Source organism: Arachis stenosperma, chromosome 5 (genome assembly GCF_014773155.1).
Source record: "Arachis stenosperma cultivar V10309 chromosome 5, arast.V10309.gnm1.PFL2, whole genome shotgun sequence".
In the NCBI taxonomy this organism is placed as follows: Eukaryota; Viridiplantae; Streptophyta; class Magnoliopsida; order Fabales; family Fabaceae; genus Arachis; species Arachis stenosperma.
In genome coordinates, this window is record NC_080381.1 from 39,439,114 (window position 1) to 39,452,125 (window position 13,012).

The 13,012-nt window shown below is 30.6% G+C and overlaps 1 protein-coding gene across 1 annotated transcript; it reads right to left on the reverse strand.

Moving 5' to 3' along the window:
• Positions 1-3,557: 3,557 nt before the first annotated feature.
• On the reverse strand, positions 3,558-10,028 carry LOC130982106 (protein NRT1/ PTR FAMILY 2.13). Its single transcript, XM_057905964.1, has 4 exons — positions 9,623-10,028; positions 9,312-9,529; positions 5,858-6,438; positions 3,558-4,547 (listed from the first exon to the last, which is right to left on the reverse strand). Exons 1-4 carry the CDS (start codon positions 9,825-9,827, stop codon positions 3,671-3,673), a joined length of 1,881 nt encoding a protein of 626 aa, XP_057761947.1. The 5' UTR covers positions 9,828-10,028; the 3' UTR covers positions 3,558-3,670.
• Positions 10,029-13,012: the final 2,984 nt, after the last annotated feature.

The following is a 13,012-nucleotide window of genomic DNA, read 5'->3' on the forward strand; positions in this document are numbered from 1 at the left end:
TCGGTTCTCAATCAGGTTGGAGTAGAATCCATTGATTCTTTTGCGTTTGTCATCACGCCCAGCCTTCAGGAGTTTGAAGCTCGTCACAGTCATTCAATACCGGAATCCTACTCGGAATACCACAGACAAGGTTAGACTTTCCGGATTCCCAGGATCCTACTCGGAATACCACAGACAAGGTTAGACTTTTCGGATCCCCATGAATGCCGCTATCTATCTAGCTTATACCACGAAGATTCTGTTGGGGAATCTAAGAGATATGCGCCCGGCCTAGAGTAGAACGGAAGTGGTTGTCAGTCACGCGCGTTCATAGGTGAGAATGATGATGAGTGTCACGGATCATCACATTCATCAAAGTGTTGTGCAACATATATCTTGGAATAAGAATAAAAGAGAATTGAATAGAAAGTAATAATAATTGTATTGAAACTTGAGGTACAGCAGAGCTCCACACCCTTAATCTATGGTGTGCAGAAACTCCACCGTTGAAAATACATAAGTAAAAGGTTCAGGCATGGCCGAATGGCCAGCCCCCTCAAACATGCTCAATGGCCTCCTAAGATGAAGAATAAAACAAAACTGAGACCAAAGATGAAACGTGGTCAAAAGACGTCTAATACAATAGTTGAATGTCCTATATATACTAGACTAGCTACTAGGGTTTACATGAATAAGTAATTGATGCATAAATCCACTTCCAGGGTCCACTTAGTGTATGCTTGAGCTGAGCTTGATCTATCCACAAGCTGAGACTTCTCTTGGAGTTGAACTCCAAGTTATAACGTGTTTTGGGCGTTCAACTCCGGATCATGACGTGTTTCTGGCGTTTAACTCTAGATAGCAGCATGTACTTGGCGTTCAACGCCAATTTACGTCGTCAATTTCCGAATAAAGTATGGACTATTATATATTGCTGGAAAGCTCTGGATGTCTACTTTCCAACGCCGTTGAGATCATGCCATTTGGGGTTCTGTAGCTCCAGAAAATCTATTTAGAGTACAGGGAGGTCAGATTCCAACAGCATCAGCAGTCCTTTTGTCAGCCTTTTTCAGAGTTTTGCTCAAGTCCCTCAATTTCAGCCAGAAATTACCTGAAATTACAGAAAAACACACAAACTCATAGTAAAGTCCAAAAATGTGAATTTAACATAAAAACTAATGAAAACATCCCTAAAAGTAGCTTGAACTTACTAAAAACTACCTAAAAACAATGCCAAAAAGCGTATAAATTATCCGCTCATCACCTATTTACTCACTATAACCCTTGTCTCTCACCTTCCGCTTTTCCCTCTTTTTACCATAGCCGCTTCACTCCCCCTTCCATGTCGCACTGTCACCAACGTACCGTACTACTGTCGCTGCCATAGGAAGAAGCAATGCAACGCACCGTCGCTGCACCTTTTTTTCCCCTGCGTCGCGCCTCCCTCGTGCTCCCTGCTCTCGACGTCACCATTCACCTTCTTCTCCCTGATGTTGCGCCGCCCCTATGCTCCCTGCAACCAACCCTGGTGCTCCACCTTTAAAAAGAAACATCCACCAGAAGAAAAAGTAACATCAGAAAAAGTGAAACTTATTCAGAGAAAAACATCCAATTAATAAAAAAAGAAGCATCTAATTAACCCAAAAAGAAACATCCAAACCCAAACCACCATATAAAAGTTTAATTTTCAAACCAAGGATGGTAAAAAAACATTCAATTAATACAAAAAGATACATCTAATTAACTCAAAAAGAAACATCCAACCCTATAAGAATTTAATTCTTAGACCAATAACGATTAAAAAATCTAATTAACCCAAAAAAAATCCATCATAAAAAACACAAGTTAAACTAAACCCCTAGGATGGGAAGAAAAAAAAAAACAGGTCATTGAGGGAAGGAGATGCGGTTGACCGATCGGGGTATACGTCTAGATGGAGGTTGCTGCGACAGGAGAGGAAGTCGTGATGGTAGTGGCTGCGACGTGAGAAGACGATGCCATGCTGTTGGACGGTGGTCGGCGGTAGCGTTGCTTCTAGGGAGCACAGACACGACTGGACGCATGGGAAAAGAGGACCAGCATCTTCGTCCGGAACGCACGGCGCGGCGCAGAGGAGAAAAGGACGAACGGCAGCTTTGCTTGCGTGGTCGGTGGTTGCTGCGGCACGTGGGAGACGAAGTTGTGATGGCGCGTAGGTAGGGGAGGCGCGAGGAGGAATCCGTGCAACGTGACAGAAGACGTTGGGCGACGGTGACCAGCAACACGGAGCAGCGGTGCGGTTAGTGAGAGATGGGAAAGAAAAGAGTGCGGCTAGTAGGGAGAGAAAGCGATTTTTTAAAGTGAAATTAGGGTTAGTTGGGGTAGTGTTTGTTTTAATGAATTTTTTAATTCTAAAATAAATTTAAAATTAATTTTTTAACTTGTTTATGTTGTTTAGAATCTTTCTTAAATTAAACTAAACTATGAGTTGTTCTTAATTTGACAATGATCTCAATGTGAGAAGAGCAAGTCCATACATGGTTTTACACCCAAACTCCAAAACTTAACCTAAAGATAGCAATTGGTCCAAGTACACTCTTTTTAAGAGTTCACTGGTCCTGCAGGGATTGAGTTAGAATTTTTTTTTTTTTAATTTCTGTCATTTACTATAAATATATAAATAAAGGGTACGGATTTTTTTGAGATATATATAATCTTAATATAATCTTTATTTTTCAAACCTCTAAGTGCCCATAAAAATTGGTATCCGAATTCGGTATAAGATATATCGGGAATTCTATAATAGATATATTGATTATGAAAGTTTGACAATATTTTAAAAATATACTTAAAATTAGTAGCACACTTTTTTACTAATTAATTTTATCACACTTCTAATTTCATTTTTTATTTTTAAATTAAAATGTGTTACTAAATAATAGAAAAATATTATCTTAATTTTAACTATGCTTTTTAAATATTAGTAAAATTTTATAGACACCGTATTCATCCTAATAATAGTCATCTTATCTTATCATTCAGAAATATATATATATACCACATCCTAATAATAGTCATTTTATCTTATCATTCAGAAATATATATATATATATATATACCACACTCATTGGGGAGTCTCATGCTTTAGAGCCAGGAACAGAAGGAGTATATTGAAGGCTAATTTTTTTTTATATTGTGTTGTTATTGATGTTTTTCATTAATATTATGATATTTTGGTGTAATGCAGTGATATAGGATAAAAAGAAATCGTGAGTAACGATTTCAAATAAGACAAAAAATTAAAAAAAGTTAACAGAAATCGTGAGTTACGATTTCAGATAAGACAAAAAAAAATAAGAAATCGTGAGTCACGATTTTAATTTTTTAATTAAAAAAAATGTGATTTATGAAATCGTGAATAACGATTTCTTTTGTTATGCAAATCGTAAGTAACGATTTATATTATACATCACACTTGTGAAATACACCCATTTTAACTCATATCAACGTATTATACCATTTCATCCATCATATAAAAAATAATTAACGTATATTGAACGTTATTATTATTATTGCATTAGCATAACATTCCAAAAACGTAAGAGAAGGTCATGTCATCTTTCTTTTCTTTTTTTCTCTTTGGTTTATCTATATACATACATACGCATGAGCTTATTATAGCATTACAGTAATAATAATAACCTAATTCTCCCTAATCTTTAGTATTATGTGAAGCTAACTCAACATCTTGATCTTTCGCTTGAAGATCAACACTCCCCTTGTAACGATATCTTTGAGCAACAAACACAAAATAAACCAAGTTCAATCCTCCAATCACAGCAATAAGATAGTAAAAATAATCCAACCTCCCAGCATTTAAATCATTAGTTAACCAATCTGGGTGGCTATGTGTTCTAGTAACACCATGAACCGTGGTTACTAATATGCTACTAACATAGCTAGCCGCCGCAAAAGAGCACGAAAACAATGCATTAGCAACGCTTCTCATATGATCCGGGAACTGTCTATTGAAAAATTCAATTTGTCCAATTATGTTGAACGCCTCACACAAACCCATTAGAATCAATTGTGGGGCAAGCCACAACACTGACATGGGTGCAATTCCCAACAGATTCGGGTTCGAATTTGCGGCGTTTCTTCTAACCCTCTCAACTAAACCAGCAACAACCATGGACAAGACTGAGAAAACCATTCCAATTCCAATTCTTTGGAGCAACGTGATGCCACCTTCGTGCTTTGTGACTTTCCTTAGTGATGGAACCATGACTCGGTCATAGAATGGGACCCAGAAGCCTATGGTGAGGAGTGAAATGACGCTTAAGGACCCTGCTGGGATTTGGAATTTCGGGCCCAAGTGACGGTCCATTTTCAAAGCTTGTGAGATTGTGAATGTTCCTTGTTGGGCCATGGAAACTAGGCTTAGAATACCTGCGGCCCAAATTGGGAATATTCTGGCTAAGCATTTGACTTCTTCCACTTGTTGAATGCTTGCTAGTCTCCAATGGTTTACTCTGCTCCCATCTTCCTTTACTTCACCCTCCATTATTATGGCTGCTTTGTTCAAACCACTGACATAAGATAAGCCACTGAACACAGTTAGAATATTAAAATGAGTCGCCGAGTCGGTACCTATTTTCTATTCTTCGGTGGAAAGCGAATTTATCTCTTATATTCAATGTGGATGGTTAGGTACACAATAAAAATGAATGTAAGTTCATAAAAATGAGTTAGACCTGCCTTTTTTTTTATAGATTTATAAAAGAAGAAGATCAGAAAAATGGGAAAGAAATGAAAACTAAAAAGGATAGAGCAAGAAAGAATACCAATTTAATTATATAATAAAAAAATGTTATAAGAGAAAATTATAACCTTTGTAGAATCTTTTTTTTTTTTTAGTAGTCTGTTATTATAGTTTAGAAAGAATGAGATATATGTTAGTAATTTCTTTACCAAATTGTTTTAATAGAAAACAAATTTCTTAACGTTTATAAATTTTTATCAATCAAAATATTTTAAAATTAAGAAGTTAATAAAGTGATAAAATAAGAAATTAATCACTATTAAATTAAAATAGTAGAATATATATTTTATAAAATTAATAATAATTAATTTTTTATTTTTTTCACTTTAGATGATTTAAATTCAATTTTGCATGTATAAATTAAAATAAAAGGATTATTGTGTCCCTCACAGTCGTTATGGGCATATATAAGAAAAGAGTAGTGCTAGGGAGCCAATGACTTAAGTGTACAATGTGTACAATGGGCTAAATTTTTGGTCCATGAATAAAATGAACATCACCATACTAGCTAGAATAACCATCCGATACCAAAGATAACCATCCGGATACCAAGGATAATAAACATCTCAATAAAAAATTAAACTGATTTTGGGGTTCACCAAGGATCGAACTCTTGACCTTTCGAATCTAGAATTCTAACACCATATCTGAAACCACTCATCCCAAAAGCGTAACCTGGCAGGACAATATAACACTAATGGTCATATCTCTAATACTTCTTAAACCTCCATTGTACACATTGTACGCTTAGGCCATTGGCTCCCTAGACTTTTTCATAAGAAAAATAAACGCAGCTTCTAGAAGTAATCTTTATGTAGATTTCTCACAGATATTATTGACCCCCACACCATAATTATTGCTGAATGACGATCAATAAAGCATTGGCAAAAGTTACCCAAGTAACAACAAAAACTTTCCAACCAAAAACTTTTAATAAAACGCCTCAATAATACGATTATGATGGGTGTACATGAAAATTAATCATTAACATTAAAAATAAATTTTATTAAATAATTTTAATTTATGAATAATATTTTTATAATAATAATAGTTAGTTAGTAGCTAGGGACACGTTACCTGAATTGATTGGTGAGAGGAAGCTTAGACAAAACATGATTTGCTGTCCCATCCAAGGGTGGATCATAGTAAATTCCAAGACCCTGCTTCTCACTTGGGAGCTCAATTTTCCTCTTTTTATAGGCAGCAACTAGAACTTGTGCAATTCCAGAAAAGACACTCCCTCCTGGCTTCACATGAACATAAATCCTTGTTCCCACAAAGAACAAGATTATTGAACACAACATGCAAATTGTTGGAATAGCAAAACCAATCTTCCAGCTAACTTCATCTTGTATGTACACAACAACTGTTTGGGTGATCACCAACACAATTGTGAATGTTGTGTAGTACCAATTAAAGAAGCTATTGATTCCTTTTCGCCCCTCGTCCGTCGAGGGGTCGAACTGGTCGACCCCAAAGGGTATGCTACACGGCCTTATGCCGGCCGAGCCTAAGCTCATCACGGTGAGACCCAAGATAAGAACACCAATGTTTGATGGGCTTGCCCTAACACATTGGTTTAAGGCTAGCTGCTCTTGAGTGCATGGTGGAGGGTGCAATTTTGGTAACCAAGCTGTTAAAGTTACCACCATCATACCCTATTCAACAAATAATAAAAATAAATAATGTTAGTTGAATAATAATAAATTGCTAAGTGCAACGTAACTATAGATACAGTAATATGTCATTATTGCATCAATTATTAAGTAGGTTAAAAACGTGTTTGTGTATATGTACTACTAAAAGAAGGAATAAACAAATTTGATGTTTGTATATATATATTGTATAATTAATATTTTTATGGTATAAAGATAAATACTTTATTTTTTATTAATTACTTTTAATATCAAAATAAAAAATATACAAAAAAATGCAAGAAAATGGTACATATAACATTCTTATAATTAAAAAAAGAAAGATTCTGTGGAATAAGGAACTGAAGGGCAAAATAAAATAATGACATGACATAAAAGGGAAGTCACGTACAAAGTCATTGATATGTGGAAGGACCAAGGAGCAAAAAACGGTTACTTTAACTGTTAAGTGTTAACAATATTGATGCAATCAATTTTCTTTTTCATTTTCGTTTTCTTTCCCTCTCTTCTCCTCATTTTATTTAGAAGGTATTAGAAGGTATATTCAAGTTACTCAACTCCATCCATATATTTTTCATTCATAATAAATTTAAGTTCATGTGTCCAAATCAATATGAATATTTGCAAGTTGATTGTCTTCGTTCGTTCAACAATAACATCTATCATTGTATATTAAAAGCGTATTACGTAATGAACATAAACTATAATATATAAAAACAAATTAAACTCTTACTTTATCTATAGTATATTATCAAATGTCACTAAATATTTTGTGCTTTATTTTATATTAGATTAATACACTATTTTATGTGTTAAATATGGGTAAAAATAATAAATATAACATTAGTTAAGATGATAAGAATATTTTATATTTTAATTAAAAATTTTTTAGCTTGAGTCTTCGATTTTTAAAAAAAATATACCAAACTTCTCCGATCATTATATAATAGATATGGTAGATTATCTACAGAGTAGAAAATACTTGATAACTTATTCTTATAGAGTGAGAGAGAGAGAAAAAATTCAAGATATTAACATACTATAAGACTTTGAGGGTATTCTTGATATTAAACATTTAAACTAACTTAGCTTTGACATAATGGAAAAGAATGAGATCCGAAGATATTCTTGTGGATTCACTTTGAGTTAGTAATTGACTCAGAAATGCAATATCACGTGAACGCACACATACATTACTTAGTGGAATGCTCCATAAAGATGTAAAAAACGTCTTTTTTTAAAGATATTTTTTAATAATAATATAATTATTTAAATTATGGTATTTTTGTTAAAATTAAATTAGATAAATTAATTTAACAAAAAAATAATGAATTAAATTTTGAATCTGTCTAAATTAATATTATTTTTTATAAAAAATAATTACAATATTTTTATTATATAAAATAACTAAAATACTTTTATTATATATATTAATTTTGAGAATACTAAATTCTAGTCTTTTTTTTCTCTATCGTTATAGGGTTATAATTTAAAATTTTTAAAATTAATATATATATATATATAAAGATATTTTAGTTGTATTTTATAACAGAGATATTGTAATAATTTTTTATAACAAATATTAATTTATACCATTTTAAAATTTAATTTATTAATTTTTTTGCTAAACTAATTTGTCTGACCTAATTTCAATAAAAATAATACAATTTAATTGATTATATGTGTTAAAGTTTAATTTTTAAAAAATCTTAAAAAAAAGATATTTTTGACATCTTTATCTAATTGATTCCCTTACTATATATATATATATATATATATATATATATATATATATATATATATATATATGTGTGTGTGTGTGTGTGTGTGTATTAAATTAGATGTGTGTGTGTGTTAAATTAAAAAAAAAAGCATAAAAAAATAATTTTTGAGTTACATAATATTAACCAACTTTAGAATTCAAGTTTAATTTATAATTTAAATTAAACATTTATGACTTAAAATTTAAATTTAAAATAAATAAAATAATTTAAAAAAATTAAATACCTAACATTACTTAAACTAATTGGGCAAATGCAACAAGATTACCAAAAGAAATGGAGGGATTAGGGAAAAGGTTGTCGGAAAGGTTGGTCTACGACTTTTATATGCACAAAATGACACTGTTTTGGTCATTATGAAAAAAAAAATCAATACCTTTATTATTATTATTTTTTAAACGTCCTGAACAACGACCGATTACAAATAAAACAACTCACCAGAATCTCATTAGTTGCAAACTTGCAATAAAGTTATTAAGTGCTGATAATGACTAGGCAAGTTCACAAGATTATATATTTAGATTGAATTATTATAAATTACTCAAGTAGTTCTTATACTTTAATTTTATTAAATTTATAATTAAATTTTTATAATTTTTTTAATTTGATTTCTAATCTACTTTAATTTTTATAATTAGGTTGTTATTGTTAATAATAGACGCCAAAACATATTTATAATAAGTGAATTTATTATTGTACCCATTTTGTTGTTGTAGTTTATATGATTATTTAAAAAGGTTTCTCACATATTTTTAATCATCGGTGTTTATTAGTGTCTAAAATTTATTGTTTAATTGCTAAAAAAGATGAAATAATTAATTTTTAAATTTAAAAGTATAAAAGTTAAAAATTTTAAATATTTAAAAATTATTATAAAAAATAAATTAGACAAAAATTACATATGCACCAAATGAAAGACACCATATATAATATTGGCCTTAATCATCGTTCATACAAGAGCAAACAGACCAAATATCTTTCTGTAACTCATGCATTTTTTAAAAAAATAATAAACTATAAAAATAGAAAAAAGGAGAAGAGGAACTGAGAGAGGGGGAGGGGAGAGAATATATAGAGCTAGGTAAAAAATGTTACCAGAAAAGAAGCAAATGAAGCATAAGCTATGGTCCGGAAGCGACCAACATAGGCATCAGAAATGAAGGCACCAATTAAAGGGAAGAAATTAGTGACACCACCCCATATATTTAGAATATTTGAAGCATATACTTGTTCCATATGAAATTCTCTTGTCAAATACACCATAAAGTTGGCAAATAAACCGAATGCTGCTAACCTCTCAAACGATTCATTCCCTGTATAAAATCACAAAATACAAATAAATTCAATTATAACTGAATTAATCTTAATTAGAAGAAATAATTAATGTTGAGACTTATTAATAAGACCTAAGATAAAAGGCATGGCCTTCCATCCACCGTGCTTCTTTTTCTCATTGGCATGTGATAACTCTGAAGATTCGTTGCTCATCATATTGTTTTCATGGGTTGGTTCAATTTCTGATGAAGAAATGCTACTTTTGCAGCATAGAAAGGACCAATAAGGAAAGCTAGAAGAATATTTAGACCCCTTATTATCCTCTGATGAACGCATCTTCTAAATTCTTCTATGCCACACTATATAATATACACGTAATTAACTATAGATAGATATATAGAATCAATAAGGCACTTAAGTTCTCTAGGTATAGTGTTGTGTGAGTTTGAGTTGATATAAGGACCCAACACACTGATTTATATAGACACATACATGATCATTGAATGGCTTGGGATTCATTATATTTTTCTTTATTTTATTTATTTTCGGGGTGAACCACCATATGGTAGTACAAGGGCATATTGAAAAATGAAAATAAATCCAAATAGATAGACATATACTCTGTAGTTTGGATGTGTTGTATGGTTTAGACTACTGACTCATACACGAGTGAACAAGTTGTGTTGTACAGTGGATTGCGTGTTGCATTTGCATTGCCATGGTTAGTGAGTGCGTGGGGACCACCATGCACCTCCATATTCAATCTCATCCCTACAATCCATCTATCTATCTTACTAATAAATCTTGGTGCTCTTTTTAACAACCCTTGGATCTTCTCTACTTCCAATTCGCATTCCTTTTTTCCTTTGATTATTTCAGTATTTCTAGGAAAATATTTTTATACAAAAATAATATTATGAATTGATAAATGATTTAATTTTTAGTATGTGAAATTAACTATATTTATCTAATAATTTATAATATAATTATTTTTATATAAAAATATATTCACAGAAATAGTCAAGTTTTTTATATTATCTAAAATTTTATCATCACTAGTAATAAATATTTTTTAATAAAAATATTTAAAAAATAAAATCGATAAGAAAGGCTTTCTCTTTAATTATATGTAATATTTTCAAACAAAAAAAATACATTATTATCAGAATTTTTTTTATTAGATATAAAGGTGAAAATAAGACGAATCAAGTTAAATCAAATTTTAATTTAGACGAGTCTAATTTATATTGTAAATAGATGATTGAAGTTTAAGTCTGTTATTTCTTATATTCTTTTAAGATTTTAGTCCGACTTGTTTAAAAATCTAATAAGTTCATGAACTTATTTGAAAAGTATATTTTTTGAATTATAACTCAAAACACTAAATTTAAAAATCTGAATTGACATTAAATACATTCTAAAATTTATTTATAATTCATAATTTATTCATAATTCATAACTCATTTATATATTAATCGTTAGTTACATATCATAACACACAACTACCATTCATAATCATAAACATTTTTTTTAAAAAACCTACAATCTTGATTAAGGTTAAAAATTTAAATTAAAAATAATTTATTTTTACAAAAATTTATATTTTAACGAATTTTGGTTCAATAAATTTTGTAAATTTTTTTAAAAGTCCATGTCTTAAATTTTTTTAATTAATAAATTTTTTAAAAATTTAAATTTAACTTATTTAATAAAACAAATCGAATAAAAAATGAGTCGAGCTACGATCTGATCTCCGTTGGATAACCCGGCCCTTCCACCTCTAATTAGGTAGTACATTTTATAAGAGAATGCGTCTCTTTTCAATCGTGAGTGGATGTACTTGCCGTTTTGGTTAATTTGCAAATGCATTATAGAGTCGAATTAGAATTAAAATCAGCATTCTTTTTAGTTAAACTACGATGACATGACAAGCAATCATACTCTTTTTTTTCCCCTTATAAAATAATAATATGCATTAGACATTTCCCCCTTTTTGAGTGCCCATAACTATAAGAGGTGATCGAACTAATTATGTCTAGAAAGAAAAAAGGTTTTTATATATTAGTTGTTTTTTTTTTATGATAAGACTACATTAGTTGTATCTTGTTTTCAACTTTTTATTCTAACAACAATCCAATATATGAAAACCCTTTTTTGCTTCGATTAAATTAATGGTGATCCATCTATTATAACTTGGTCATAATGAGATATAACTCAAAGGATTCTGTTAGGGAGACAATGAACTATTTGTACAATGTGTATAATGGCTATTGAGTTATGAAATGAACATCTCCTATACTATTTAGAATAACCATCCGAGTACAAGGGATAATAAACATCTTCTCGAAAAATTAGTTTAATTTTTGGGTTAACCAAGGATCAAACTCTTAACTTTTTGAATCTAGCGCTTTAATACCATGTCATGATACCACTCATCCCAAAAGCTTCAACTGATGGGAAAATGTAACACATTATATCTCTAATACTCCATAAATCTCCATTGTCCACATTGTATAAATATTTCATTGGCTCCTCATACTTTCCCTAACTGAAATATTAAAATAGATAGCTATAAATGATAAAAAGACAATAATGAGACTTTATTCTCATGAACAACACAATTAAAATAGATAAACGACCATATTTTTCTTTATTTTATAAAAACAATTTAAGCAGAAGGAGAAAGTACGTTCTCAGACCCAATTAATTAGTTTATAAAAAAAATACCTCAAACACTAACTTAAATATTGGAATATTTTTTAAAGATGTTCACATTCTTTATATTTTTCGGTAATTGACATATAATTCTTCCAGTTCAAAGATCAAGCATAGTAGAATAAGAGAATCTCTATAGTCGAATAAAAAAATTGCCGCCCACTATGGGGCTAAAAAATTTATTTTTTTTGTGTGCTCCAACTCTTAAGATTAACCATGACTGACAATTAACCCCCTCCAATATCATCTGAGTTTTTCATATAGTAAGAGTTATAATAAATTAATCAGCGTATGACGATAAAAAACCAATAAATAGTAAATTAATTAGTCGAGTTTATTAATGCTCATTTAATAAACAATGACAATAACGAAAATAATAAAAAAGAATAAATGACGAAGATAAGGAAGACGAATCTAATCTAACTCATGTCTCAGAGGCACAAAAATAGGGCAATAATCAACCTACGATTCAAATAGACGGACAAAACGCTGTTGGATCATTCACTATTGATGTCATAAATTTTCAACTTTCTCAACACTTTGCTTTACCTTTGATTTTAAAGTCTTATGATGGACTTAGAGATCCAAAGAAGCATATACAAAATTTCATTCCATAATGCTCGTGAATTGTGTCTCTTTTCTTATATTATGTCGTTGTTTTTCTACTTTTTGTCAGTAAAATCTATTTCTTGTTTTTGGGATTCGGCCAAGCTTTTTGAGGATCAATTTGTAGCCTACTCTATATATCTACATGATTCAAATTATCTGAGTACAATTAAACAGAAACAAATGTGACTCGATCTTAC